The 25,887-nt window shown below is 40.9% G+C and overlaps 1 protein-coding gene across 1 annotated transcript in view; it reads right to left on the reverse strand.

The window, feature by feature from the left end:
* ITPR3 (inositol 1,4,5-trisphosphate receptor type 3) overlaps positions 1 to 25,887 on the reverse strand; it is a 2,403,054-nt gene that overhangs the window by 1,213,444 nt on the left and 1,163,723 nt on the right. Inside the window, exons 15-16 of the mRNA XM_044076491.1 lie at positions 14,254 to 14,415; positions 2,280 to 2,452 (exon numbers count right to left, since the gene is read on the reverse strand). Coding sequence (XP_043932426.1) covers positions 2,280 to 2,452; positions 14,254 to 14,415 — 335 coding nt within the window. The remainder of the gene's footprint in view (positions 1 to 2,279; positions 2,453 to 14,253; positions 14,416 to 25,887) is intronic.

Genomic DNA, 25,887 nt, shown 5'->3' on the forward strand with positions numbered 1-25,887 from the left:
AGTCATACATTTTGCTAGATATATAATATTCCTCGTGTTACAATTACCCTTTCGAAATTTTATTATAGTCCTATTAGTATTTTCTAATACAATTTCTTCTTTTTCCAAGATTGTATAACATTGGTTACAGGAGCCACATTTATTTGTACTACCATATTTGATAGCTCCTCTATTTGAAGATGACAGTTGTTCAAGTTTTCTTTTGATATTGCAACCTGTTTTATATACAAATAAAGGAGTGCTACCAACAATTTTGTGTGTATCGTCATCTATAATTAACATATTCCAATGGTTCCTAATGATGTTTTTAATGTATTCCACATAGGGAGAGTATTCCAAAATACATGCTCTCATAAATTTTTGATTAATTTCCTTTGACTCATTCATTATTAATTCCCTTCCTAATACTGGTAAATATTTCTTACCCCACTGTCCCAATATATAAGATGAAATGTTATTTAGCATAACCTGCGGGTAGCCTCTATTACTAAACATATTCTTAATAAATTCTATTTCTGGTGCAACATCATAAAATTCCGAGGTCATCCATGTAGCCCGGATGCACTGACCTTTGAAAATACAGGACAGTGTCTTACGAGGATGACAACTGATGTAGTCTAGGTAACTATTTGAGAATGTTATTTTTCTATATATATTTGATTTAAACCCTTCACCTATTTTAATAATATATAATATAAAAACATCATTAGGAACCATTGGAATATGTTAATTATAGATGACGATACACACAAAATTGTTGGTAGCACTCCTTTATTTGTATATAAAACAGGTTGCAATATCAAAAGAAAACTTGAACAACTGTCTTCTTCAAATAGAGGAGCTATCAAACATGGTAGTACAAATAAATGTGGTTCCTGTAACCAATGTTATGCAATCTTGGAAAAAGAAGAAATTGTATTAGAAAATACTAATAGGACTATAATAAAATTTCGAAAGGGTAATTGTAACACGAGGAATATTATATATCTAGCGAAATGTATGACTTGTTCAAGTTACTACATTGGTAAGACCGAGCGACCCTTCAAGAAACGTATATATGATCATTTATATTCTATAAGGACCAATGATATGAACAATGCCCTTAGTAGGCATGCATTTGATTTCGGTGATGAACATTATTTTAAATTTGGTATTATTGACCAGGTTATAATCAATGTCATGGGCACAAATTATAAAGCCCTTTTCAGTCGTAAAGAAGTAATTTGGCAAATCTTTACAGACGCTGGTACTAAACCTGGCCTGAATGATTATTTTACTATAAAACCCATCTTAGAATTAAGATAATATGTTATTCGATTGGTTTATATAGTAACTTAGTGATAGTATTATGTATGGATTCATGTTATTTGTAATTTTTAAATGAACTTTGTTCACATGCTTTTTCACATATAGGTACAATTTGGTATGGTATTTTATAGTATTGTCTTGAATATGATATCCATTAGGTATATAACAAGCCTTGTTTATTGATTATAACTCCTATTTTTACTATTATTATTATTTTTTATATATATTTTTATATGTAACTACTTAGCTTTAGCAAATTCAACAGTTTCCAATAAATATTTTTTATATTTTTTATATCGTGATTTATTGTATGTATATTTATATGGATTAGATGAATGTACATATTTTCACTACAAGCCAGTATACTGACCTTCATATGGAATTAGCGTATTTATTAATTTAACCCATGTTAGAGGTATATGACTTTAACGTCAGAATGGAATGTTGGCGGGTTTGGCGCCAAAATGTTTTTAAATGTTTGCTAGTTATGTATTATGGCATTCTGAAGAAGTCCAGTATGGTGGATGAAAGCGCTTAATGCCTCAGCTTTAAGCATTTGTTTGTTTGGTCGAATAAAGTAATTTTTTTTACTTTCCATCGGTTAACATTTTATTGCACATCCTTATTTTCACCAGCTGGTTCGTTGGATCATTTTCTGTAGTAACTCATAAGTGTGTCACATTCTCAGTTGTCGCATTCTTAGTTTGGGAGCTTCAGTACATCTTACAGTCTTTCAGTAGCTCCTTAAGTTATAAAGCTGGGAACAACAATGACAACAGAATGTTATATACTATACATTGCAGTAAAAATATTAAATGCAAAGCACAAACCAGTACCTTCTGGCCTCTGTTATGTCATAGATCATTTGTGAAAAAATCCTTAATGTTGACGGTGCTGGAATGATAGACACTACAGCAATATAAACCACCACATCCCACCTGCATTTACTAGGAATGTTAGTCATTACTAACCTGGGCTCCCTGCTCTTTCGGACAAGGCTAACAAAAGTCTCCACCTCCTTCTTGGTAATGTGCTTCTCTAGAAGCTTCCGGTTGTTGTGCAATAGGGCAGTTATGGTATCTTCAGCCAGAATGTCATACCCAATCTGGGACTGCATCACACCAAACTGTTTGGCAATATATTCCTGTGACGGACATCAACAGGGAGAGAAGTAAGACAGTTTCATGGCAATTTAATTCACAATATTAATGCCAGTCTGGGACTACAACACATTAAACTCTCTGGCAATACTCCCATAAGTGGGAGGAAGAGAAGAAAAAACAGTAGTAAGCGTTATGAAATTTAACTCAACACTTGTAAATTCACAAACTTTTCAGTGTCTTCTGCCTTGCTACGAAATGAGACAAATGTCCTGAAAAGCCATGCTGGGACTACCTGGGCTGTGTATACCAAGAAGCAATTTCAATAACATCACTAAAGACTGATTTTAACCTATATTGTCGACTAGAAATACACCACCTGGCTTGCCAATGCTACGCAGAAGGAACTGGACTGAAAAAGAAGAAAAAAAAACAACAAATATGGCACACAGCTTTTGAGGAGTGCTCAGATTTTCTTGGATGTGCTCATTTTTATCTGTAATCAAAGTGCACACAACTCAAAACCAAGTATCCTCCCTTAACCATGAAGGCTGAGGAAGGATAAAGATACAAACAATCCTAGTACATTCCTGAGCTTACATTTAATCACAAGAGCTCTAACAACTAACATCCAGCTACTGCTTACTGCTATCCAAGGTAATGATCCATATAATTATAATCTCACAAACCAGGCTTATGCAGAGAACCAGAAACATACACAATTTCCACTAAGAAGGTGAACAGGAAAAAGACTGTGGGCAGCCAAGGACAGGACAGTGCAGGGAATCCTGAGCAAAGACGATCTGCAAAAGACCTTGAAATATGAAACTTAAGATACTCAAAAGATACTTAGCCTGATGGGTGAAAGGGGAAAACTGCCCTAAGATGTTTAATGGATAGATGCTTTAAAGTATTCAAAGCATGCATATTTTTGTTATTTAACTTTTTTGGTCCTAATGCCTGCTAACCATCAGTTCCCTGTGATCTAGTGAAATCTATAATACCTCCACTGGGAAGTAACTGCCTCCAGCTTATTTATCCCTGCAGGATGAAATTCAAACATGAGACCATCATACAGGCATCAGTCAGTGATTTTGCATTATGCCCTACCCACTATTATCATGGTCTTTGTGTAACTGCCAATGTCTCCGTGTGCAGCTCAACCAAAGCCTGACACCCTTTCAAACAACGTATCTAATCAATGGGAGACCGTGCGGTCTACAGCAGGCTTCTGGCAACAGGAAATTATGTCACAGTGCTTTTGCTATATAGGTGGTTCTTCTTTTTAATGTGACTGTCTGATGAAGCAATCTATTGTATCGTGAAACCGCTTACCCAAAAGTTGAATACATTTAATAACCTACAGCCTTCGTGGCCTGGCACTTTGTTTATTTGGATAATGTATTTGCATGACCCTGACCTACATCAGTGGTTCAACTGCAGGAGTGTGTGAGGGCAAGTTCACCACAGCAGACCCTCCCAATGAGATGGGCAACATGACAGAAGCTACTCATTCTGACCCCCCCCCCCCCCAGCTCCTCCAGCACTCAAGATTCTAACTGAATTCAGGTCATTTGTGTCACACTCAGAGCTTAGTCATTCTGTGTCAGAGATGCTGTGATCTTATACAAAGCATTAAGACAAACAATGTTTTTTACTGATAGCTACCATCTGACACACATGGTTTTGTAAATTAATATTGTTTTGAAATATTGTGGAACAATTATTTGTGCCAAAGTCATGTACTGAAACTAAATGCCAAAAAATGCATTATTATATCCCTTTGGGAAGTCAAGTCATCTACTCCAGGGAATTACCACATTGATAATATGCCCCTTAAAGCTGACCCAGTTGTTTGAGATTTGGGAGCCTATGTGGACGGTGACCTGAGTTTTGACCAACATGCACCCATTGTTATATGAAGTCCTTGTATACTGCACAGCTTATAAACAAAGGCATTGTGTCTAGATCTAGGAATGTCATTGTCCCTCTTTACTCAGACCTCATTAGGCCAGTCATTGACTGTAATGACGCCTTTGGCATGTATCTGTCCAGACACATGCAGGAACTGGAATGCCCACAGAAATACCTTATTAAAAGGATACAAGGCCTAAACAACATGTAATAAATGGGCTGACTCAAAGCCCTGTCACTATACTCAGTATCCTAAAGACAGCTAACAGGTGACCAGTGCCTGGCATACAAGGCATCCTCCAATCCAATACTGATGGATTTACTGCACTTCAGCAAGTCAAGGGCATCAGAAATACTCAGTCTAAGGATCTAAACCTCTTCTGCAACATCAACAGAGTGGTTCGGAGGGACAGGTATATCTTGCAGAGGATACTACTGCTCAGGAACAAATTCCCCATCCACATAAAACAACATTCACCCCTGTCCATATTCAAGCTCAATTTGGATCAATGAATGGGAAACAGAAAACTTACCCCAGGACTGCCCCCTGTACTACTAAAAAACAGAGGTAACTCCTAAATGCTTTATTCCATGCATGGATCCCCTCAAATTATCTATGGTATGATCCCAATTATTCTCATTAGGTGTAATATATAATTATCGACCATGGGATGGGTAAAGTCAGTCTGTAACCAAATGGGATAGGTTACATTGAGCACAAAAAAGGAAACTGGCTAGGTTTAAAATGGCCTGCAAGGTCAGCTAGTCTAGTACTTACCTATAAACCTATGAATCTTTTATGTGCATTAATTACAGACTCTTCAATATCATAAAACAGCAGTATGCTACCCCCTTTTTTGGTATGCATCTTTGGAAACTTCCATTTTTTAAGCAAAAAATATCTTTACTGAATTATCAGTTATGACATGAGCAATCATACATTTATATAAATTAAAATAAACCATACTGACCTGTTTTCAGTTGCAAATATTATACATCACTTATAATCTGAACAGTCATTGTTACTCAAACATTACATAGCTCATTCAATTCCTGCCTTCCCTGAAACCTCATTCCTCCTCCAAAACATTATTCTGCATATATTGTTCCCACATTTCCCATTTTGTATCTCTGTAAAGTTCATGAACAAGTGAACAACTCTCCCACTGATATACAGGATCTATCTTGCACACTTACAAAGTTATAACCATTTGTTTGACCTCAACACTAGTAATTTCTGGCAAACAAAATAAAATCTGCAATAAAAAGTCAGCATCTGCATACAGACCTTTGATATTAAATTCAGTATGTAGCCTACTGTTTACTGAAGAACTTTCATATTTTTGTTAACTCGCATCATTTATCAGAAATTGCAACTCTTATGATGTGTGTTTTTGGTAGACGATTTTGCAGAAGGGCCCTCAGGAAGCAAGTGGTCAGGAAAGAATGATTTAATGTTAGCTTTTCTGATTAGTACTAGGAATACATATTAAACACATGCATGCATCCCATCTTGCACACACCTACACCACTACTTTTATGTAGGGGTTCTGTCCTCCTCACACCTGCTAGACATAATAACTCCATGGATTCCCAGCCATGACTACAGTTTAATACTATACAACTGCACTGTAGTCAACAAAAGTAGAATTAACCAAATGAAGAGCTGACTAATGGAACAGTTGGCTATAATATTAAAACTCACGTCCACTACATAGTCAACCCACTGTTTGCTTTACTTGGTCTCACATGAACTACACTGACTTTCTCTAATGATAACATTCAGAGGACTAGGCCTGATTAAGAGAAATTTTAAGCAAATGTGGAGTACAATGGAGCAAGTGTGTTGAGCAAAATATTTAAAGGACTTCAACACTCTTGGAGCTACTTTAAAAACATCAAAGAACTGCAGTCTATTGCAGAGAAATCCCCAATTTCAGAGCTTGATGGTCTATCAGAAGATATAGGTCACAAAAAGAAAGTTTTGTCAGGTTCGAATGGCATGCTACAATGCAGATGGTGTGGATGTAAATTATTCTGTAATAATTTGTTGAAGTTTTCTGGACCTCAAGCGAGAAGAATGTTGTAAAATTTCCAAAACAGACTTTAAAAACGTGACAGATGCTGTGTATAGACAAATAGTGCCCTTACTAAGAGTGAATGGCACAACTGATGTGCAAATCCATGAACTGGCATAATTTATTAGCATTAATAAAAGGAATCCAAAACAAGTCTAGTAGTTAGCTCAAAGGATTATGGCTATAACTTGTTAAAAAGATGCTGCTTGGAGTCTAGGGTCTGATTCCCTCAGCCTCCATTTGCTTATTATGTGAGTGTGAAAAAGTCACTTAAGCAATGTTCTGGGGCAATGGCGAAGTTTAGCTGAGTACTTCAATGGTTTCTCCGGAAACATACATAATAACTACATATGAACCATGTCCATATATCTATATATACACATGCACCTACATATACACAGACTTACACACCCTGTGAGTCCTAGGAGGACAAATATACCTAGATGTTTAAGACAAGATCATATCCTGAACATCTCAGGAGATACCTCTATCTATCTATCTATATATATATATATATATATATATATATATATATATATGTATATATGACTATTCACTGAAAGTCAAATTGCTGTGTGCAAATCACTGAAAGCACAATTCACTGAAACACATTTCACTGAAAGTTATATATAGCCTTTTCCCCACTGTAGTATGACCCTGGAGTTAGTATATATATATATATATATATATATATATATATATATATATATATATATATTGTAAGGGAGAATGTGGGGGCACCTCCCCCACATTGGGGGGATATGGGGGTGTAGCCCCCCACACAGAGTTTGGATATATATTAAGTTTAGAAAAGAGTAATTTATTGAAATTGCAAGTATCCATGTGTATAGTTCAAAATATTTACCCCCACTATATATTCTAACTCCAGGGTTGCACTACAGTGGAGAAAAGGCCATATATAACTTTCAGTGAATTGTGTTTTCAGTGAATTGAGCTTTCAGTGAACTGTGCACAGTCAAATGTGTTTCAGTGAAATGTGCTTTCAGGGAATAGTCCTAGACTCATATATATATATATATATATATATATATATATATATATAACACATACACACACACACACACACACACACACACACACACACACACACACACACACACACACACACACACACTCTCTCCATGGTACCAATAACGATGATACTTTGGAAGAAGTGAAGACATATACATCCTAGGGTGAAATAAGAGTACAATTACCCTGAAAGCTCCAAGACACAAAAGACAGAGATATATACATCTTATGAGGCGCTGGAGTGATTTGTTCTAAGAAGCTCAAAAGACAAGTTTATAGCAGGCCCATACTCTGAATTGCCCAAGAAGGACAAACACATTGTGGGGGGATATAACAGACATATAAGATGCTGTAAGACGAAAGAGAAATGCTCTAAGTTCAAGAAAGGCATACCTTGTACAGCCCAGGACAAACACCTTCTGGACCAATACAAGAAGACACTGATGAACACATGATAGCAATATACTGTTTAGGTATGTTAAGCCAAAAGCCCTTACCATTGGCTTTGAATTTCATGAAGTAGATGCCAAAGTGGAATGGTCCAAGTACCGAATCCTGAGGTAAACCACTAGTGGCAGGTCTTTTGGAGGAGGTAGATCCATCCACCTTAATTTCCTGGGCTCTAAGAGTTACACAGGGATTTACATTTAGCTGGATGAGTTTAGCAACTATGCCTTAGTGGGGAATGGTGTCAAACGCCTTTGCAAGGTCAAGATATGCAGTGTGTACAGATTTCCCTTGTCCAATGTTTTGGTAGCCTTTTTGAAGAGGTCAACCAGATCAAGTAGGCAGTATCTGTCCTTGGCAAAATCAAATTGGCTCAAGTCGAGAATTTATAGGCTGACATTGTTCTTATTTATTAATTCCATAATGACCCTTTCCATAGCCTTACAGATAAGGCTGGTCAGGCTAAGAGGGCTATAGTTGCCTAGGTCAGATGATGCCCCACCTTTGTGCAGGGGATGACCGTTGTCTTCTACTTATCTGGTAGAAACCCTGATTGTTGGCTGATATTGAACAGCCTCAGTATGGGGGGTTGACAGGTCCTGTCTGAATCTGACCAGTAGGCATCCTGGTATCTTATCAGTTGTCATCTATATTTGTTCCTATGTGAGCTGTATGACTCAAATACTGAAGAACAAAATTAAACTAATTGTGACACTTCAGTTTATTTACTTTTTTTTTTTTTTACATTTTTCTAACAGGATAATCACATCAGAAACAATATCCAGTACTCATAGAAAGCACATAATGCTACACAAAGCACAGGGATGACTTGCAGGAAGGAGGCAATTTAGACACACAAGTAGCAAATATGTATTACAGGAAAATAAATGTAGCATGCAGAGTATGCAAATGACTACACAATGATATGGAAATGAGTATCTAGAAGCAAATAAGGGACAGCTAATGTGTAATTAACACAAAATAAAAAATCAGAAATGCATAAATCAGGTGGGCAGTGCTGCAACAATCAGCTATTCCGAATGTCAGTGTACAGGATGCTAGAATGTGAGTGACAGCAGCTGCAGCAGCTATAGCAGAGCTGCCTGTGGTGTAGCCGCTTTTGGATCCAGTGCCTCTATCATGCAGAATCAAGGGAAACCCATGGACTGTCCACCTTGATAGACAGCAAGGTACGAGTAGCTTTCAGCTAGCTACAGGGGACACTCTTGAAATTTATTGGCATCAGCCTTAAGTATTCTGCATCTGTTGTTCCACATTATGCACCAGTATGTGGAAGTGCATATAACCTTCTCAAGGACTGGAGAGGAGAAAGCCTCTCCTATGCAGGCATGCTACAACTTTACCCATCTCCCTGATGTTCTGAGAGCCAATGACTGCATATACAGTACTTTACAATCATGGCTTCACAAGGCCTCTCCTATGCAGGCATGCTACAACATTACCCATCTCCCTGATGTCCTGAGAGCCAATTACTGCACATACTTTACAACCATTGCTTCACAAGGCCTCTCCTATGCAGGCATGCTACAACATTACTCATCTCCCTGATGTCCTGAGAGTCAATGACTACACATTCTTTATAATCATGGCTTCACAAGGCCTCTCCTATGCAGACATTCGCATATAACCTTCTCAAGGACTGGAGAGGAGAAAACCTCTCCTATGAAGGCGTGCTACAACACTACCTTCCCTGATGTCCTGTGAGCCAATGACTGCACATACTTTACAATCATGGATTTACAAGGCCTCTCCTATGCAGACATTTGCATATAACCTTCTCAAGGACTGGAGAGGAGAAAACCTCACATCACCTCACATCAACAGGAAAGGCTTCTACTCCAACTTTCAGGTGGTTTACAATACAAAGAGTATTATCTATACTATGCTTGTGCACAACCCAGGCAGTGTCCGTGAGTCTCACATTTGGCACAAATCTGACCTGTACATTTAAGGTCATTTTAGTCATGGTCATCTAGTACAGAAATGCATATGTAGGATGGTTCAAAGTCCATAATATACAATTAACATACAGTTGGGCAGCAAGCAGCATACAAAGATATCACTACTGTATGTTGTAAGGGATGCTGGCTATGCATTGTAACCATGGATAATGACCCCCATTCACAACCTCCAGAACTGGCACAGATGGATACAGTACTGCATATGCAGAAACACTAAACAATGTGAGATGTATCTTGCTCAACTCAAGGGATACTTCCACTGACCAAGTGCATCTAGAAAGCAGTGCAGTACTGGTCTGAGGCTTGCAACCAGATATTTGCTGGAGCACTATATTGCATGATGTGGCTGTGTAAGCACAGGTCTTCAGCAGTAGGAACCATCACAGCAGGGCCTACTATAATTATTACAGCAGTGGTGCAGGGTAGCTGGTCCAGGGAGGAAGGGGAAGCAGTGGGCCTCCATATGAGACAGAGCTGGGTGCAATACATCGTGGCACTTGTGCAGAGGCAGAATCTGGTCTACAATTACAGCACATGACACAGACAACACAAAATAAAATGATGCATGCAACATCAAATTCAGGCTGTGTAATACAATGCAAGGGCCAGTCATGCTGTGTATCAAATATTACCTTAATCTTCTCAGGTCTAGTGCTGCACAGGCCACAGTCCTCATCATTTTACTAGGTTGGCAGAGCACATAATAGCAGGTGACAGCAATGCTATCATATGGGCCTGGGTCATGGGTGGTGGATGTGGTAAGGAATACAGTTGGGTAGCAGATAGTGGAGAGTCAGAGTATCACATTTTACACAGGTGGGGTGGTGCTGTGAAGTTGCGAACAGTGGCAAAGTGTACTGTGATGGCTTGCAATCTCAGGGCTTGATGTGGCCTGTGGCAGGGATGGCAAATAACTACAGCAGCATGTCTGTGCACCCTAATGGAGACACCCATGTTGAAAGCCACAAGATGTATGGCATCCATGACCAAAACAATGGTCACATGAAGGCATGCAGCTCCTTCTGCTCATAGGGAGTAGTAAGTGTAGAACTATGGTAGCAAGATTGTGAAGCCTTGAGAGGTGCTTAGGGATGGATCTGGAGGAGTGGTGGTTGCTCCCCCATATAGAAGACCAGCCATGGCCAGGTGTGATGGCTTCTGTGGTTATTGCTGACAGTGATACTGTTTTAGAAACCATCTTAATTATCAGGGTAAGCCCAGTCTATGAGCTGGCACCTCCACATGGATCATTCCAAAGCCATGGACAACAAGATATGCAAAGGTATACTGATAAATGGCTATCACCTCCATCATGGACACACCAGTGGGTGCCATGCTAGGCAACAGAGACTTGAGCAGCATCAAATGATTCCTGCTTTGATACTCCATGTCATTGTGTAGGCACTGAAAGTCTTCCTAGGGGCAACGCAGTTGTTTCATGCCATCCCTCTGGCTGCACAGCACACTTACCATTTTCAGAATGTTGTATCAGTTATCTTTGCCTGGATCACTGACCGGCACATGCACCTAATTAATGGCAAGTGTTGCACCCAGATCAGTCTTGGTGGCACCAGAGACCACCACACCTTTCCAAGTGGGGTGTTCATGTACATCAGATGCACTGTGGCTCACAGACGCCATACTGAACTGGGAATGCCTGTGAAGTTTTGCTGGGGCTCATATTAACAAGATGTCTATCAAACACTGTTGAGGTAGGAGTTCAGCCTCAGGATCCTTGTTTGTAAGCGATGTGTGCAAGGCCAACAATGTTCCTGACAGTCACTGTGTCATCTGACTGCGCGAGGTACATGCTACCATCATCAGCCACAGGTGACCTGCTGACATTTGACATACTCTGCCCATCATAATTTTGCCCTGTCACTCATAAAATTTCAGATTTTTTTCAAGAGAAAACATTACTTATTAATAAATATAGTCTTACAACACATTAAAAAAACTTTATGATGCCTGTGCCAGCTCTCAACCTTTTCCTTCTCAGAAATGCAAATCTATATTACTATTTAGTGACTTCAGTCACTGATTTGCCAGGAAAACACCATCTGTTAAAAAGAGCATATCAAAAATATTACACAAGCAAATATCAACTTGGGATTAAAAAAACAATAGGTATAGCAATATACTGTTTAACCACTGGCAGGTACAGGCAGAGCATGTTCAGTACATGTATTGTATGCCCCAGATTACCAGAAGCCAGCAGAAGAGCACTGAAGTTCTTTTATACAATGACATTATTTAGAAAAACTAAGACTTTTATTTTCTTAAATAATGGCATTGTACAGCAGCTACACCCCACTCCTGAGTGTAGGTAACACAGGATTTATCCACAGTTGGCTTTGTTTGATCATTCAGGATTTGCCCTCATGATCAAATTGCACCAACTGTGGGTAAATCCTGTGTTACCCAAACCCAACTGTGGATGATTGCTAAAATAATACTTTCAACTCTATCAACCATTGCTAACTATATGTCTTTAACAGATTTAGTATTTAGTCCTTATCATTTTCACAAAGCTAACCAACCCTTTTCACACATCTGATCTAAAAGAATTATCTTTCTTCCATCCTTATCCATCAATACACTTTTTCTTTCCTTAAACTATCTTAATACCATATTTCTCTTCCCAATTACTTACTAAAAAGCTATTCTTAATATTTTTTCTTCTCCTACCTCTAGCCCTAAAATCCCTTCTTCCTGTATTATTTCCATATCATTACATCCTCTTTATATATTCTAAACACTTGTTTACAAAACTGTTAAATTAAACATTTGGTTCAACTGTTATTGTATCCATCTGATGCCACTTTTAATCATTGTAAGATATTAAATATACTGTATGAGATGTAGATTACTGTATAGTCTTAACAGTATGCGTAACATATATGTGCATTTATTAGTTTTCTTTTAGTTTTCTCTTTCTTCTGTAGGTCTTGCTGTAGTGCTGGGACACAAGCTGCAGTCATCACCTCAGCCTGTGCACGTTATGCTCCTAGAGCCAGGATACAAGCGAATGCCAGTCCAGCCTCTCTGTAGGGAGACAGTAATCACCCTGCTGAAGGTGACCTAGAGGGATCGGTAGTGGCCTCTGTGGCCATTTCTCGGGGGAGGGGGTATGCTTCTCTTCTGATAGCGGCCCTGAGGGGATACCCAGTATCACTACAGTAGATAGGAGATGTCTGAGCTGTGTTAACATCAGGATGCCTGCCCCAACAAAATGGAGCAAAACAGGACATAGTTAGCTGAGCTAAGTGATCAACAGGCCCTGACCATCATGTTGTCATAGGTATGGCCTGCACATGTGGTTTGCCCTCTAGGACAGTGTGGTATCCACCATTTACCCTGCCCTATCCCCCACTGTGTGCCACACCCCTTACCTTGTTATCCAGTGTTCTCCATTACCAAGAGTCCACCATTTGTATGTATCCATCTACTGCTATTCCCACCTTTTGTGTCACCCCTTTGTCTCTATGTCTTGTGTTTTATCTTTGTCTCTGTGCTTCTGTAACCTTCCCTTCGCCCTCCTTCCCTCCCACAAATATTCCTCCATATCTTTCCAAGCTACTGACCTTTTCTTATATGAAAAGTGGGTCTGCTTCTCAGAAAAGAAAATGCCCTTCATCACCACTCCAGTTATGACCACAAATGGCTTATACTCACAGGAAAGAGACAGTCCCATTACCAGCATGTCATAAAAGCATATGATTTCATCTGTTTCTCTGTCAATGAAGTACAAGAAAGGTTTGACTAATTTCCTGTCAGTTCTTGCAATTAACTTTAATTGTTATCTCCTGCGTATAAAAAGTTAAGCCAAAACAGATGTTTAAGGTGAAGAGATCCATGTGTTTCACTGGTTGCTCAACCTGGAAAATTTCAGACATTAATAGAGAGTATATGCCAGTAGTTAAAACTGCAAAAAATGTGGGGATGGGTATTTACTCTAAATCAAGTAAGATCTCAGGACTCACTTCAGACACAACCTGATTTATATGCATGATTTTAGAAGTGATTGTTTTTAAATTTAAAAGATTAAAAAAAAATTAACAGCCACTGTACATATGTTCCACAGAGCAACTTCTTTTAAAATGTAAATTACTATGACCTGTGGTAGGAAATATTTTAATTTACAAAGCAAGAACATACTTCAGATTTAAACTTATGACATGTTTGATAACTACCTCAAAATACTTTTTAGAGCTACTGCCCCACAGAAGGGTCAACATGCAGATATTTTTATTTGTCACAAAGTCCCCCAGCACCTACACACAAAGACACACTTGGGTCATATTATTTCCCAAAATTCACCATTGTGCCTCTTTAGTTTACAGCATACTCAAGACATTGCATCAACAGACTGCACACCTCCTTCATACTTACCTGATTTTTCCTGTAGTCCTCTTGTGAGTGGCGCAACACCCGGTAGCAAAGACGGAACATATACTGGTAAGGAGCATTCTTCTGATCACAGAGTTCTTCTAATTTCAGTAATGGTCCATCATTTCCTCTCTCCTTAAATGGTGCCTTTAAAAGCCCAAAAATCTGTCCACAAGGAGAAAATAAGTTTTATGGTTCTTATAAATATTACTTATTTAAGAAAAACAAATTTTTTTGAAAAGTACAAATATTAAAAATCATTGATCTGTATATAATACTCTAAATGTGCATTAATTACTATAGGAAAATAAACAATTAAATACAAAAATACACATGTCCACAAATCCACATATTAACAACTGTCATCTCATGTTAAGACAGATATCAGGTTAAATAACATTATGTTAGAGAAACAACTGCTTGTAGCCATCTCCACTGTTTTATATTTCAATACCTTCCTGCATAAGGGGGGCTACTCACAGCCCTCTCTGGATGTATCTACATGCTGAAATCATGGAAACCATTTACTCATGTGTCCCACCCATTATTCCAATTGTTGCTAAGGGACTGGGGATTAGCATAATGTTTAAGGTATTTACCTCACAGACACAGGGTCCAAGGTTTGATTCTCAGCTTTGAAAGGGAATTTGGCTAAGCTTAAATGACTATAAACCCATGAATATACATATGAGGGGGAGAGTTTTAATATCTGCCAGTGTAGAAGGAACCAACTGGTTCCATCAATTAAGTTATTAAATTCTTAGAATCTAGAATAATTAAATTAATACATTTCCACTTGTGCTTAACTCCAGCCTTTCTCATTAAGACATTTATACCTCCATCATTTGAAGCCAGCAATCACTTTTACTATATTAAGATAAACATGGTGGATTATACCACAAGCTATGGGGGCACTCCACTTTCTGGAAAGATACTTTTTATTGGTGATTTCAAACTACCTAATGTTTGTAAATGTTATTTAAATCTCACCCCAACAAGAGTGCTATTAACAGACAAAGGCTTTAAGGTGAAACCATTTAGGTTTTATTTCCATGTGCCCAAATAATGTATTCTGTGCTGATTGCACAGTGCTGGAATTTCCTTTCAAGGCTTTAACATCTGCCAGCACAGGAGGATCCGACTGTTTCTAACTTTTAGTTTTCAACTTCTTAGAAACTAGAAAGAATACATCAATAAGGTCCATGCTGTGCTTACTCCAATATTTATCATTAATATAGCCCCCCAAATAATTCCGTTGTTTATCATTATGCATGATTCCCACTTTAGTTTATCCAATTCATGCTGTTCATCCTCTACTACTAGCAATATGTACAGTATCAAAATTTCTCCTCCTTTCCATTCTTTGAATTATTCTAACCTCTGAAATCTATTTCATGATCCCTGGCCAGGCATCTTGAGCCTATCTCCCTCAGTTAAGATTTTTATTTATTTATTTACATTAGTTTTCTGGGAAATTCCAACTGGACACAGGTCTTTTTCCAGTGGAGGCCTTGAAAGAAAAGCTCCACAGAACAATAAATGAGCAGCAGAGTACATGAAGAACAATCGAATATACATACAACAGCAAATAATACATACTGCAGCAAACATTAGCTATACATACAATATGAAACATAGTTGTTGTGTCTTTCAGCTTTTCCCGGTTAGAGGTCGCCACAGCGGAACTCCGGTCCGCTAATGATTAGTAGTTGATTTTTACGTGCCGAGTTACCAGCCCTGATGCACAACCTTCAACGAAGGTACGACCATTCACGCATGTCTCCACGCAGAAGACGCTCTAGCTGAGAATCGAACCAGCCAGCGTCTTACTGTGAGGTGAAAACGCTACAATATGAAACATAGTAATGAACAGATATACCGATATCTAGCTAGAGGCTAGAAATAAAGTTAGGATGTATATACAGATAAACCTCCATTTTAACCTCCATTAGTAAAGAACTGTATACAAGGAAATAGCCCTGTGGTAAACTGAATCTTACCTGTGCCTTATAACACCACATTAGTGTGTCCCCATCACTTTTTGGTCCCAGTGTGTAGTGATTGGCCATTTCCGTCTACCAGCTAATGAGCACTTCAACCTACTTCTCATCCAGCCTTGTATGGAGAGAGTATTTTACTTGGAAATATCTTACTTGATCCCCCCAAAGGATCTATATTTATATTGTAGGAGCTGTTAGAGGTTGTGCTTCTTTTCACCAAATTGCTCTTAAGAAATCTATCTGCCCTAATCAGTTGTTTCTCTTATACATCTTATGCCAATTTTTAATCTTTCATTAACCCAAACCTTTTCCAAAATAAATAAAACAGCTGAAGAATCTCAAGATGTCTATAAATATCTGGGATTTCCCATCCTCTTTCCTGTTTAGCCATCACTACTCTCTTACATCTGAGTCTTGCTTTATATCATGCCCATAAAAAATCCTTTATCCAGTCCCTAACTTTGGATACTATTGTTCAGTCTAGAGGCAACCAAAATGCCTGCCCTAAATATAAAATATATGGGAGCACATGCTTATATAAAAACTGAACTCTGATCCATGTCCAAATTCAAACTGTTTCCATTTCCTTAAGTTTTTCTGTATTTTTGTAAAACCCTTCCTTTCATATGACTTTTGTACTGATTCTTCATAGTTCCCCTTTAGCCACACTCCTAGATTATATCCTACCACAGAGGATTCGTCTCCACCCATTCACTGTTGTTTAACAGATTAATCCCTAGTACATTTGTCTTCTCTTCATTTATCTTATAACTTGCTATGTCTCCAAAATATTGTAAAATTTTAAGAAAGACATCCATGTCCTCACCATGCAGTGCCACACAGAGTTTTCTCTTTCCCCACCAATAACTCCTTACCAGAGACTGCCAAAAGGCAGCAGCTAGAGGTTTTAGATGGAGTAGAAACAACAGTGGAGAAGGTGGGAACGTGTCTGGTTCCTCCAAATCACCTCAATTTTTCATATAAACTTCCTTGCAATTTTACTCTCATTCTGGTCCCTGTGTGCATCTCCCTTATCAACTGCAGAAATTCATAAAATGGTTCAAAGTGTTCTGTTACAAGTAAGAAAAAACTCTGGTGAGACCAGACAAAGCATTATTGCTTCTATTTAACTTGAAATCATGCCGTCTTAATCTATGTAATGGTTGTATCAGTCTCTTGCCGTTGTGCTGTCCTACACTTACTTGCCATCAGTTATGTCTACAACACTTTACAGAACTTTGTTTTTCTGTGCAGCAAGCTGTCTGGAATACCTTCAGCGCTGAAGAAATAAAGAGAAACAATGATGCACTACTCAGCACTGGTGCCTTATGGCATTTGGTCCTCCAGTTCAGTTCTCAGCTGGGGTGCCTTTTGTCTGGAATCTGCACATCCTCCCAGTGCAGACTTAAAATGGATGTTCCAAGTTATTGAAAATCTTAAATATATAGGGCAACTGGCGAACCTCTAAACTGCCTATAGGTGCGTCAGCCTAGAGTGTGTATGTATGCATATATGCAAGTATACAACCTATGGTGGGATTTTACTCTATGCAGGATAAACATCTCTGTATGAATGACCCTGAACTGGATAAATCAGTAATTAAAGAATGAATGAAAGTCTAATGAAACTCTCTTCCTGATGATATATTAAATGTACACAATTTGGAGTTTCCCTCATCTGGCCTCATCTTCCAGAATACAACAACAGAGATTACTGAGCTGTTGCATGGAGTGTGCAGAAATAACACAAAAAAGGAAGTAGAAACAGGCTGACTTACATTCCCAGCTGAGCACTTTAATGAATATTATGAATGTACCAGTGTAGAAGTAAAAGCTAAAACTTCAGTGCTCTTATTCAGTTGTTTGAGCAACTGGCTCTATACTGTGGTACTACCTTCCTACGCAAAACTAAATTATCAATAAAATGAATCTGCTTAAACAGCTCCAGGCTGTACAGGAAGCTTACTTCTCAGGTTCCTAAAACTAAACTTATGAAGTTATTATAATATTTTACATGATAGAAAGAATATTTTGATTTTAAAAAGATAATTTGAGAAATAAGATACATAAATACATGAAAAAGACTGTTTGTGATCATGAATAATATTCATTAATGTACTTAATGAGGAATTAAAATTGCCATGTTTCTGTATCCGTATTGCTGTGTGTGTGTGTGTGTGTGTGTGTGTGTGTGTGTGTGTGTGTGTGTGTTTATCTGTCAGAATGCTATTTTTCTAACACAGAATTACACTGCTGTATTTCTAGTACTGAAAACAACTAAGAAGGTGGCAGTTCTCTAAACACTTCAACTGTAAGCAATGGGCAACTTTATCCAAATCTTGCAGATAAACACAGATGTGAATTGTTTCTTGGTTTTACAATAGAAACCATACTACTAACAAGTTATATTGCCTGTATGTGCTTTTTAATGACATCTAAGCTTTTCTTTAGTTTAGTTTTTTCCCTTTTGTCTTCCCTGGAGAGGTACCTGTTCTTTCCTTGAGGCATGTATCACTGGTACTTTTTCAGAATTTACTTGTATATGCTGCTCTCCTGGTAAACTTCTTAAGCCGATAAGTAAATCAGCATAACTGTAAAAGATACCAATGCTATGCATACATCTCAGATGTCCCTGACATTCCAGGAGATCCCTGATTTTGCTTTATATTTTTGCTCTGTCCCTCATAACTTTTTTTTATTTTCTTCTGGTAAATCAAGGAGAGTTTCATACTTCTTATTGCTCATAAAATCCATGGTGATGTACAACCTGTTTTCATGTGAATTAGAGTAATATTTAAAATTGCCCCTACGTTCATTGGTTCATAGGATGATACTAGGCTACTGGCCCTTATAAGCCTAGCCTAGAAGTTCGCCCATGTTCCCTCAAAGGCAGCACCTGTTTCCCCTGTCCAGCAGAGACACAGGTGGGATCCCAGGGGCATATTTTCTGTTTCCCATCCAGTTGTCCAGGTTCCTTTTAAACAGGGCTATAGAGGTACTCTGCTTGACATGGAGAGGGCATCTATTCCACAGATGGGGGAGTCTTTGGAACACAAATCTATCCCACTAACAAGTTCTATTAATGTCATAGACCAGGTTAAGGCTTTTCGTGCAGGTTGCGCGAGTGGAGTTTGTCTTACGGATATGCAGCAACTCCATCAAGGCTGTGTCTGAAATGGCCTTGTATGCCAGACAGAGGTCACCTCTGAGCAGTGTGTATGGGACTGAGTAGAGGGACAGGGCTTTTAGCATATCTGTATAGGATAGGTGTTTGAGACCATGGATTTTCCTGGACAGGAACCTCTCTGGTTTCTCCGACTGCTGCATGTGCTTGGCAAGGTACACGCCGAATGGGGCATTGTACTTAATAATGGGTCTGATAAGGGAGGAGTACAGGGATGTTATGACCTCCTTGTTCCTGGATGAAATACCCTTATTTATGAGGTGGACATGTAGAAAGCCTTCCATACAATGGAGGCAATGTGGTGGTCAAAAGTCAGGTTGCTATCAACCTGGGTGCCCAAGTCCCTCACGAATGATTGCATGCTTAGTACATTGTTATTAATGTGATAATTAGCGGGGATGACATTCTCCCCAAAGGGGATAATGATGCATTTCTTGGCATTCAGTTTGAGGCCATGCTTCTGGTACCAGTCATTAGTTTGGGTAAGGCCCTTTTGGAGAATGTTCACATCACTAGGGGAATTTAAGACAGTGCCCAGCTTGCAGTCATCTGCAAACTTGGTCAACCACAGACCACTGGTTTTGGCTTGCACCTCAGAAAAGTATGTCCCAAACATTAGAAGCCCCAAGACTGATCCTTGGTGTACATCACTCATTACAGGTCTACTACTAGAGGTGGCTTCCCCTGCTTTGACTGAGTGGGTTCTATCAGTGAGCTAGTTAGCTACCCATCTAGTAACATTTGAGTTGATGTCTAGCTGGGAGAGTTTATTTATTATGCCTGAGTGGGGAATAGTGTCAAAGGCTTTGCCTAGGTCCAGGTAGGCAGTGTGAACCATCTTCCCCTCGTCCATGGCATTGGTGACTGTTTCAAAGAAGTCGACCAAGTTTAACAGGCATGATCTCCCTTTGACAAAACCAAACTGTGTGGGGTGAAGCATTTGGAGGTTGCCAATGTCCTTGTTTATAAAGTCCATGACAATGTGTTCCATGGCCTTGCAGATCAGGCTAGATAGGCTGATGGGCCTATAATTGCCTGGGTCAGTGGACGCTCCACCTTTGTGTAGAGGGAGGATAGTGGCTCTCTTCCATTCAGCTGGGATGAAGCCGGGGCTCAGGCTTTGGTTAAAAAGGGTGTCTAATGGAGCTGAGAGCTCATGCCTGAGTTCATGTAAGATACAGCCAGAGATGTTATTCGGTCCCATGGAGACTGTATTTTTTGCCTGTGAGAGGGCATTAAGGAAGGACCTGCTCCCCGGTGATGAGGGGGGCAGGTGCTGGGGATTTTCTGGTTTACTGATGGGGGACGGGGGGGTGAAGTTTTCACTGAACCTGTCTGCCAGCAGGTTGGCTATATCTATGGTGTCTGTGTATGTGGTGTTATTGACCATGAGTTCAAAGCAGATTTGGATGTTGCCTTTGAGATTGCGGGCATATGTAAAAGAGGCCTTGTGACTGTCCTTGGTGGATGTTGCCAATTTGGACTCAAAGTTAGCCTTACAGGATTTCACCAGTGACCTTATTTGTTTGTTCAAACAAAGGAGACATTGCTTCCAACTTGGCACCTGCTCCTTCTTGGCCCTGGACAGCAATTTTTTCCTTCTATTATAGAGTTTGTTTACTGCTGCTGTCCACCATACAGGTTTACTCTTCCTTGAGGAAGATGATTTAGTCCTGTCAGGTATTGCTGAGTCCATGTAGCTATGTAGGTGTCATATATATAGTTTTTTGGTGTAGGCTTGGACATTAGTGCTAATTCCAACTGAAGGGACAGTGGCTGTGAAGCTACTTATACCTACTCTGAGGAGATTGTAGTTGGCTCTGGAAAAGTTTTTTCGTTTGACCCTGACAAGGGGGAAGTCAGAGGAGGTGGTGACTTCAAAAGTGATAGCTTTATGGTCAGATCTTACCAAGGAGGATGACACTGTAGGAGTGCTACAGTGGCTACTCATGTTGGTTAGAACCAGGTCCAGGACATTTTAACCTCTTGTAGGAGTGTCGACCAGCTGATCCAATGCATTGGCATTGACAAAGTCAATTTTATGGGGAATACAACTTGGTTAGCCAATAATAAGGGTTAATCAGGGGAACCTACAAGGCCATTATAACAAATGAGGGTATATTCTGGAAGAAATATATGATAACATTTGTTAAGGAAGATGTGAATTCAGTACTAGAAGCTCATACCAACTGTACATATTATTCTCCAAAGTATAATAATTGGGCTATACTGGACAGAAATTTCATTTTGCAGGAATGAGTACCAAATTGAAAGCTTTGAGACTTATCCAATAATTTTGGATCATGTACCAATACAATCTAAAGATTGATGACACATTGGGACTTTCATACTTACCTGTTAAAAAGAGAACAATTTAAGTAATGGGTAGTAGAAATGATTTCAGAGTTATTAAGGAACATAGAATTTTTTCAGATGGGATAGCTAGTGAGCAGGATAACATGAAATTAGAAGTTATGTACTCACCATAACGTTCCATCTGAGTAGGTGTATTCATTTGTCTGCAACCTGTGGGTTATGGATCCGATATCGGATCCGAACCGGCATGGTTTTCCAGCTATGGATCCAAGCTCTCAGCTCCTCCCCTCACCCATAATGCCCTGCTCTACCCTCATGACCTCAGATCGAGTTTGCCAAAGCAACAACACCCTAAAAAGGGTAAGATAGAATATGCAGGAAACTGAAAGGCCAGGGGGATAGGAGGGCGGGATGGTTGCAGACAAATGAATACACCTACTCAGATGGAACGTTATGGTGAGTACATAACTTCTAAATCTGAAGTAGGATATTCATTTGTCTGCAACCTGTGGGACAGAGTCCCCAGCTACCTGAATCTTGGGCGGCCATCATGGAAGGATATTCCGAGCACCAAGGAGCCAAAGGATGCTCTACCCTAGATGCAAGATCCAACTTATAGTGGGAAATAAGCGTATGAGATGAAGCCCACGTGGCTGCTGCACAAATATCATCTAGAGGAATCCTAGCCTTGAAGGCTGCCGAGGTAGATACTGACCGGGTTGAATGGGCATGAACACCCTCCGGTGCGGGCCTTCCTGAAGCTTGATAAGCCAATAAGATGCACTGTGAAATCCAGCGGGACAGAGAAACTTTAGAGATTGGCTTGCCCAAATTGAATTTTGCAAAGGAAATAAACAGCTGGTCGGATTGCCTATGACCAGCCGTCCTGTTCAGATAAAATCTAAGTTGCCTGTGAACATCTAGTGAATGTAGCCTATATTCACCTTTGTTTTCATATTTAGGGAAGAAAACAGGGAGGTTAATGGACTGATTGATGTTTGCTTCAGAAGCGACTTTAGGAAGAAAGGACGGGTTGGTCCTGAGATAGACCCGGTCCGTATGAAATACCAAGTAAGGAGGTTTAGCTGATAATGCTTGAAGTTCAGAAACTCTCTTGGCCGATGTAATGGCTACCAAAAAGGCTGTCTTGTAGGACAAGAATTTGAGATCCACCGTAGCCGCTGGCTCGAAAGGAGGGGCGGTCAAGGCCTGTAGGACCAGAGAGAGGTCCCAAGGAGGAACTGCTTGTTTTATAGGGGGCCTGAGAAGAAAAGTACCTTTAAGAAAAATTTTACACAATTTGGCTGACATAAGAGGATTAGAGTCATGGCCAATGTGATAGTGAGAAATTGCCGCCAGTTGTACTTTGACCGTGGAACTGCTGGCACCATCGTTAAAGAGAGTGGTTAGAAAGTCAAGCACTAAAGGAAGAGGAACCGTGAAGGGATTCAGGCCTTGCCGCTCCGCCCACATAGAAACGTTTCCACTTGCTTGGTAAACCTTTCTAGTGGATGGTTTATGAGCTGCCACCAAAATTGCCTTAACCGGTGATGAAATACCGAGTCCTAATCAAGAGTGGAACTGGAGCAGCCAAGCGGTCAGCTTCAGGTTGTCCAGATTCGGAGGAGGAATGCAGGATGGATGGGATATCAGATCCGGGATGGGATCTAGAATCCAAGGAGGATTCACCGAGTGAGACCTTAGGAAGGGGAACCAGATCTGTCAAGGCCAGAACGGAGCAATGAGAATCATTCTGCAACCCACCCGAGAGGCTTTCTGAAGAACTTGGAGCATCAGAGGCAAGGGTGGATAGGCATACAGAAGACCGGGTGGCCAAGCATGCACCAGAGCGTCTCTTGGGGTACCTCCGGAGGAGGTATTAGAGCGAAAAACTGTCGCACTTGGTGTTTGAGGGAGAAGCAAAAGATCGCATGAAGGGTTCCCCACCGTGCGAATATGCGTTCCGCTACTTGACAATTGAGAGACCACTCGTAAGGGGTCAGAATGGTGCGACTGAGCTTGTCCGCTAGGATGTTGGACCGACCCGGAATGTGCGTTGCTATTAGAAAGCGATTGGTGGAGATTGCCCATTCCCAAACTCTCATGGCTTCTCGACAAAGAGGGTAAGACCTTGTTCCCCCTTGCTTGTTGATGTACCAGACAACAGACATGTTGTCCGATTGAATTGCAATTGTTCCCAAGGGAAGAAAGTCCTGAAGTGCTAGCAACGCTAAGAGCACTGCTCTCATCTCTAGAACATTGATATGCAGTAAGGTCTCTGAATCGTTCCACGTGCCTTGGACGGTCCGGCCCGCAAAGTGCCCCCCCCACCCGAGGCGGGAGGCGTCCGTGGTCACCGTGGCGAGAGGGGGAGAAGCACAAAATGGGCGGCCTTTGTGGAGATCCGGGGAGTGGAGCCACCACAAGAGGGACCGCTTGCAAGCCTTGCTGATCGCTATGGGATGATGCATGGGGAGAGCAAGGTATGACCACTGTACTAAGAGTGTCCACTGTAGAATGCGCATATTGAGCCTGGCAAGAGGAAGAAGTTCTATAGCTGATGCCATGGACCCTAGAGCCCTCAGGACCAACTCCGTCGGAACAGAACTTGAATGGAGAATGGCCCGCACCTGGAGCTGCAGATTTAGAACTCTGTCCGCAGTGAGGAAGGCTCGTAAACTCCTTGTGTCTAGCCTGGCCCCTATAAAATCTAAGAGCTGTGTGGGCGCCAGGTTGGACTTTTTTGTATTTATTGTGATGCCCAGAAAGGGAGCAAGATGGAGAAAGGAGTCTCGCGCCAATAGAAGTAGATGCCTTGTTGGGGCGGTAAGAAGCCAGTCGTCCAGGTAGGGAAAGACCTGCACCCCCTGAAGCCTCAGGTGGGCCGCTACCACTGCTAATACTTTGGTGAACACCCTGGGGGCTGTGGTGAGACCAAAGGGAAGGACCCGGAACTGGTAGTGACTGGCTCCCAGCCGAAGCGGAGAAACCTCCTGGAGCGCCTGTCCATCAGGATGTGGTAGTACGCGTCCTTGAGGTCTATCGAGCACATCCAGTGATTTTCTCCCAGAAGGGGAGAATAGATTGCAGAGTGACCATTGAATTTTTCTTTGGGGACTGCCAGATTCAAGAGAGAGAGGTCTAGGATTGGTCTTAGTTCCCCGTCTTTTTGGCACTAAAAGAATCTGGAGTAGAACCCTGATCCGATCTGGTCTGGGGAACGGGCTGGATGGCTCTTTTCTTTAGCAGATGGCCAATTTCTGCCAAAGCGGCCTCCCGTTGACCGGGTGGGGCGTCTGGGAGGGACTTCAACTTTGGAAGGTAAAGGAAAGGAATGCGATATCCTCTGGATATGATTTGGAGAACCCAGCGGTCCGATGTTATGGACTCCCATGCCGCTAGGTGCCCGAACGTCCCCGACTGCCTCCAGAGTAGAGCAGTCGGGCAACCCTCAGGGTTGCTGCGCGGCCGTTCAGAGAAAGGTTCCCTGGACCCGAAGTTTCTGGGAGCCCCTCTGCCTCTAGGGTGGCGTCCTCCCTGTCCTCCTCTGCCACGGAAGGACTGGTTGTCCGGAGCAGGCTGGGACTGCTGCGACTTCGGAACCACATCTTCTTCTGACCCTTTTGGTTCCTAGAATAGGGCCTCTGGGGTGCAGAGAAGCGGATTCGACGGCAGACAGCGTCTTCCGTCCTTTTCGCTCTGGGTCAACGTCTCGCGAACGGTCTTGCCAAACAGAGCAGAACCATCAAAGGCGTTCGCAAGCGGCGCTTTGAAGGGCTCAGAAAAATCGCAGTGACGGAGCCAGGCCTGGCGTCTAGTGACCAGTCCTGTCCCCGCAGCTCTAGCGGCGCCTTGCGTTGCATGGGAGAGTAGCCGCATAGAAGTATTAGTAACTGACCTAAGAGTGGCCATACGGGTGGAGTGCAGAACTCTGTCCTCCTCCGAAATGGACTCGGGGATGCAGCGTATTCTTTAATAAGATCTCGCTGCATCCTAATGACATGTGCCAAATAGTTCAGCGCCCTTACCGAGAAGGTCGCCGAACTAAACATCCGCTTCCCAAGCGGTCCATCATCCGAGACTCCTTGCTCGGTGGGTGGACTGAGGGACTCTCCTGAGCCAGTTCCTCTTTGTGGCC

The sequence above is a fragment of the Protopterus annectens genome, chromosome 7.part0 (genome assembly GCF_019279795.1).
Source record: "Protopterus annectens isolate FY-2018-M chromosome 7.part0, PAN1.0, whole genome shotgun sequence".
NCBI lineage: Eukaryota > Metazoa > Chordata > Ceratodontiformes > Protopteridae > Protopterus > Protopterus annectens.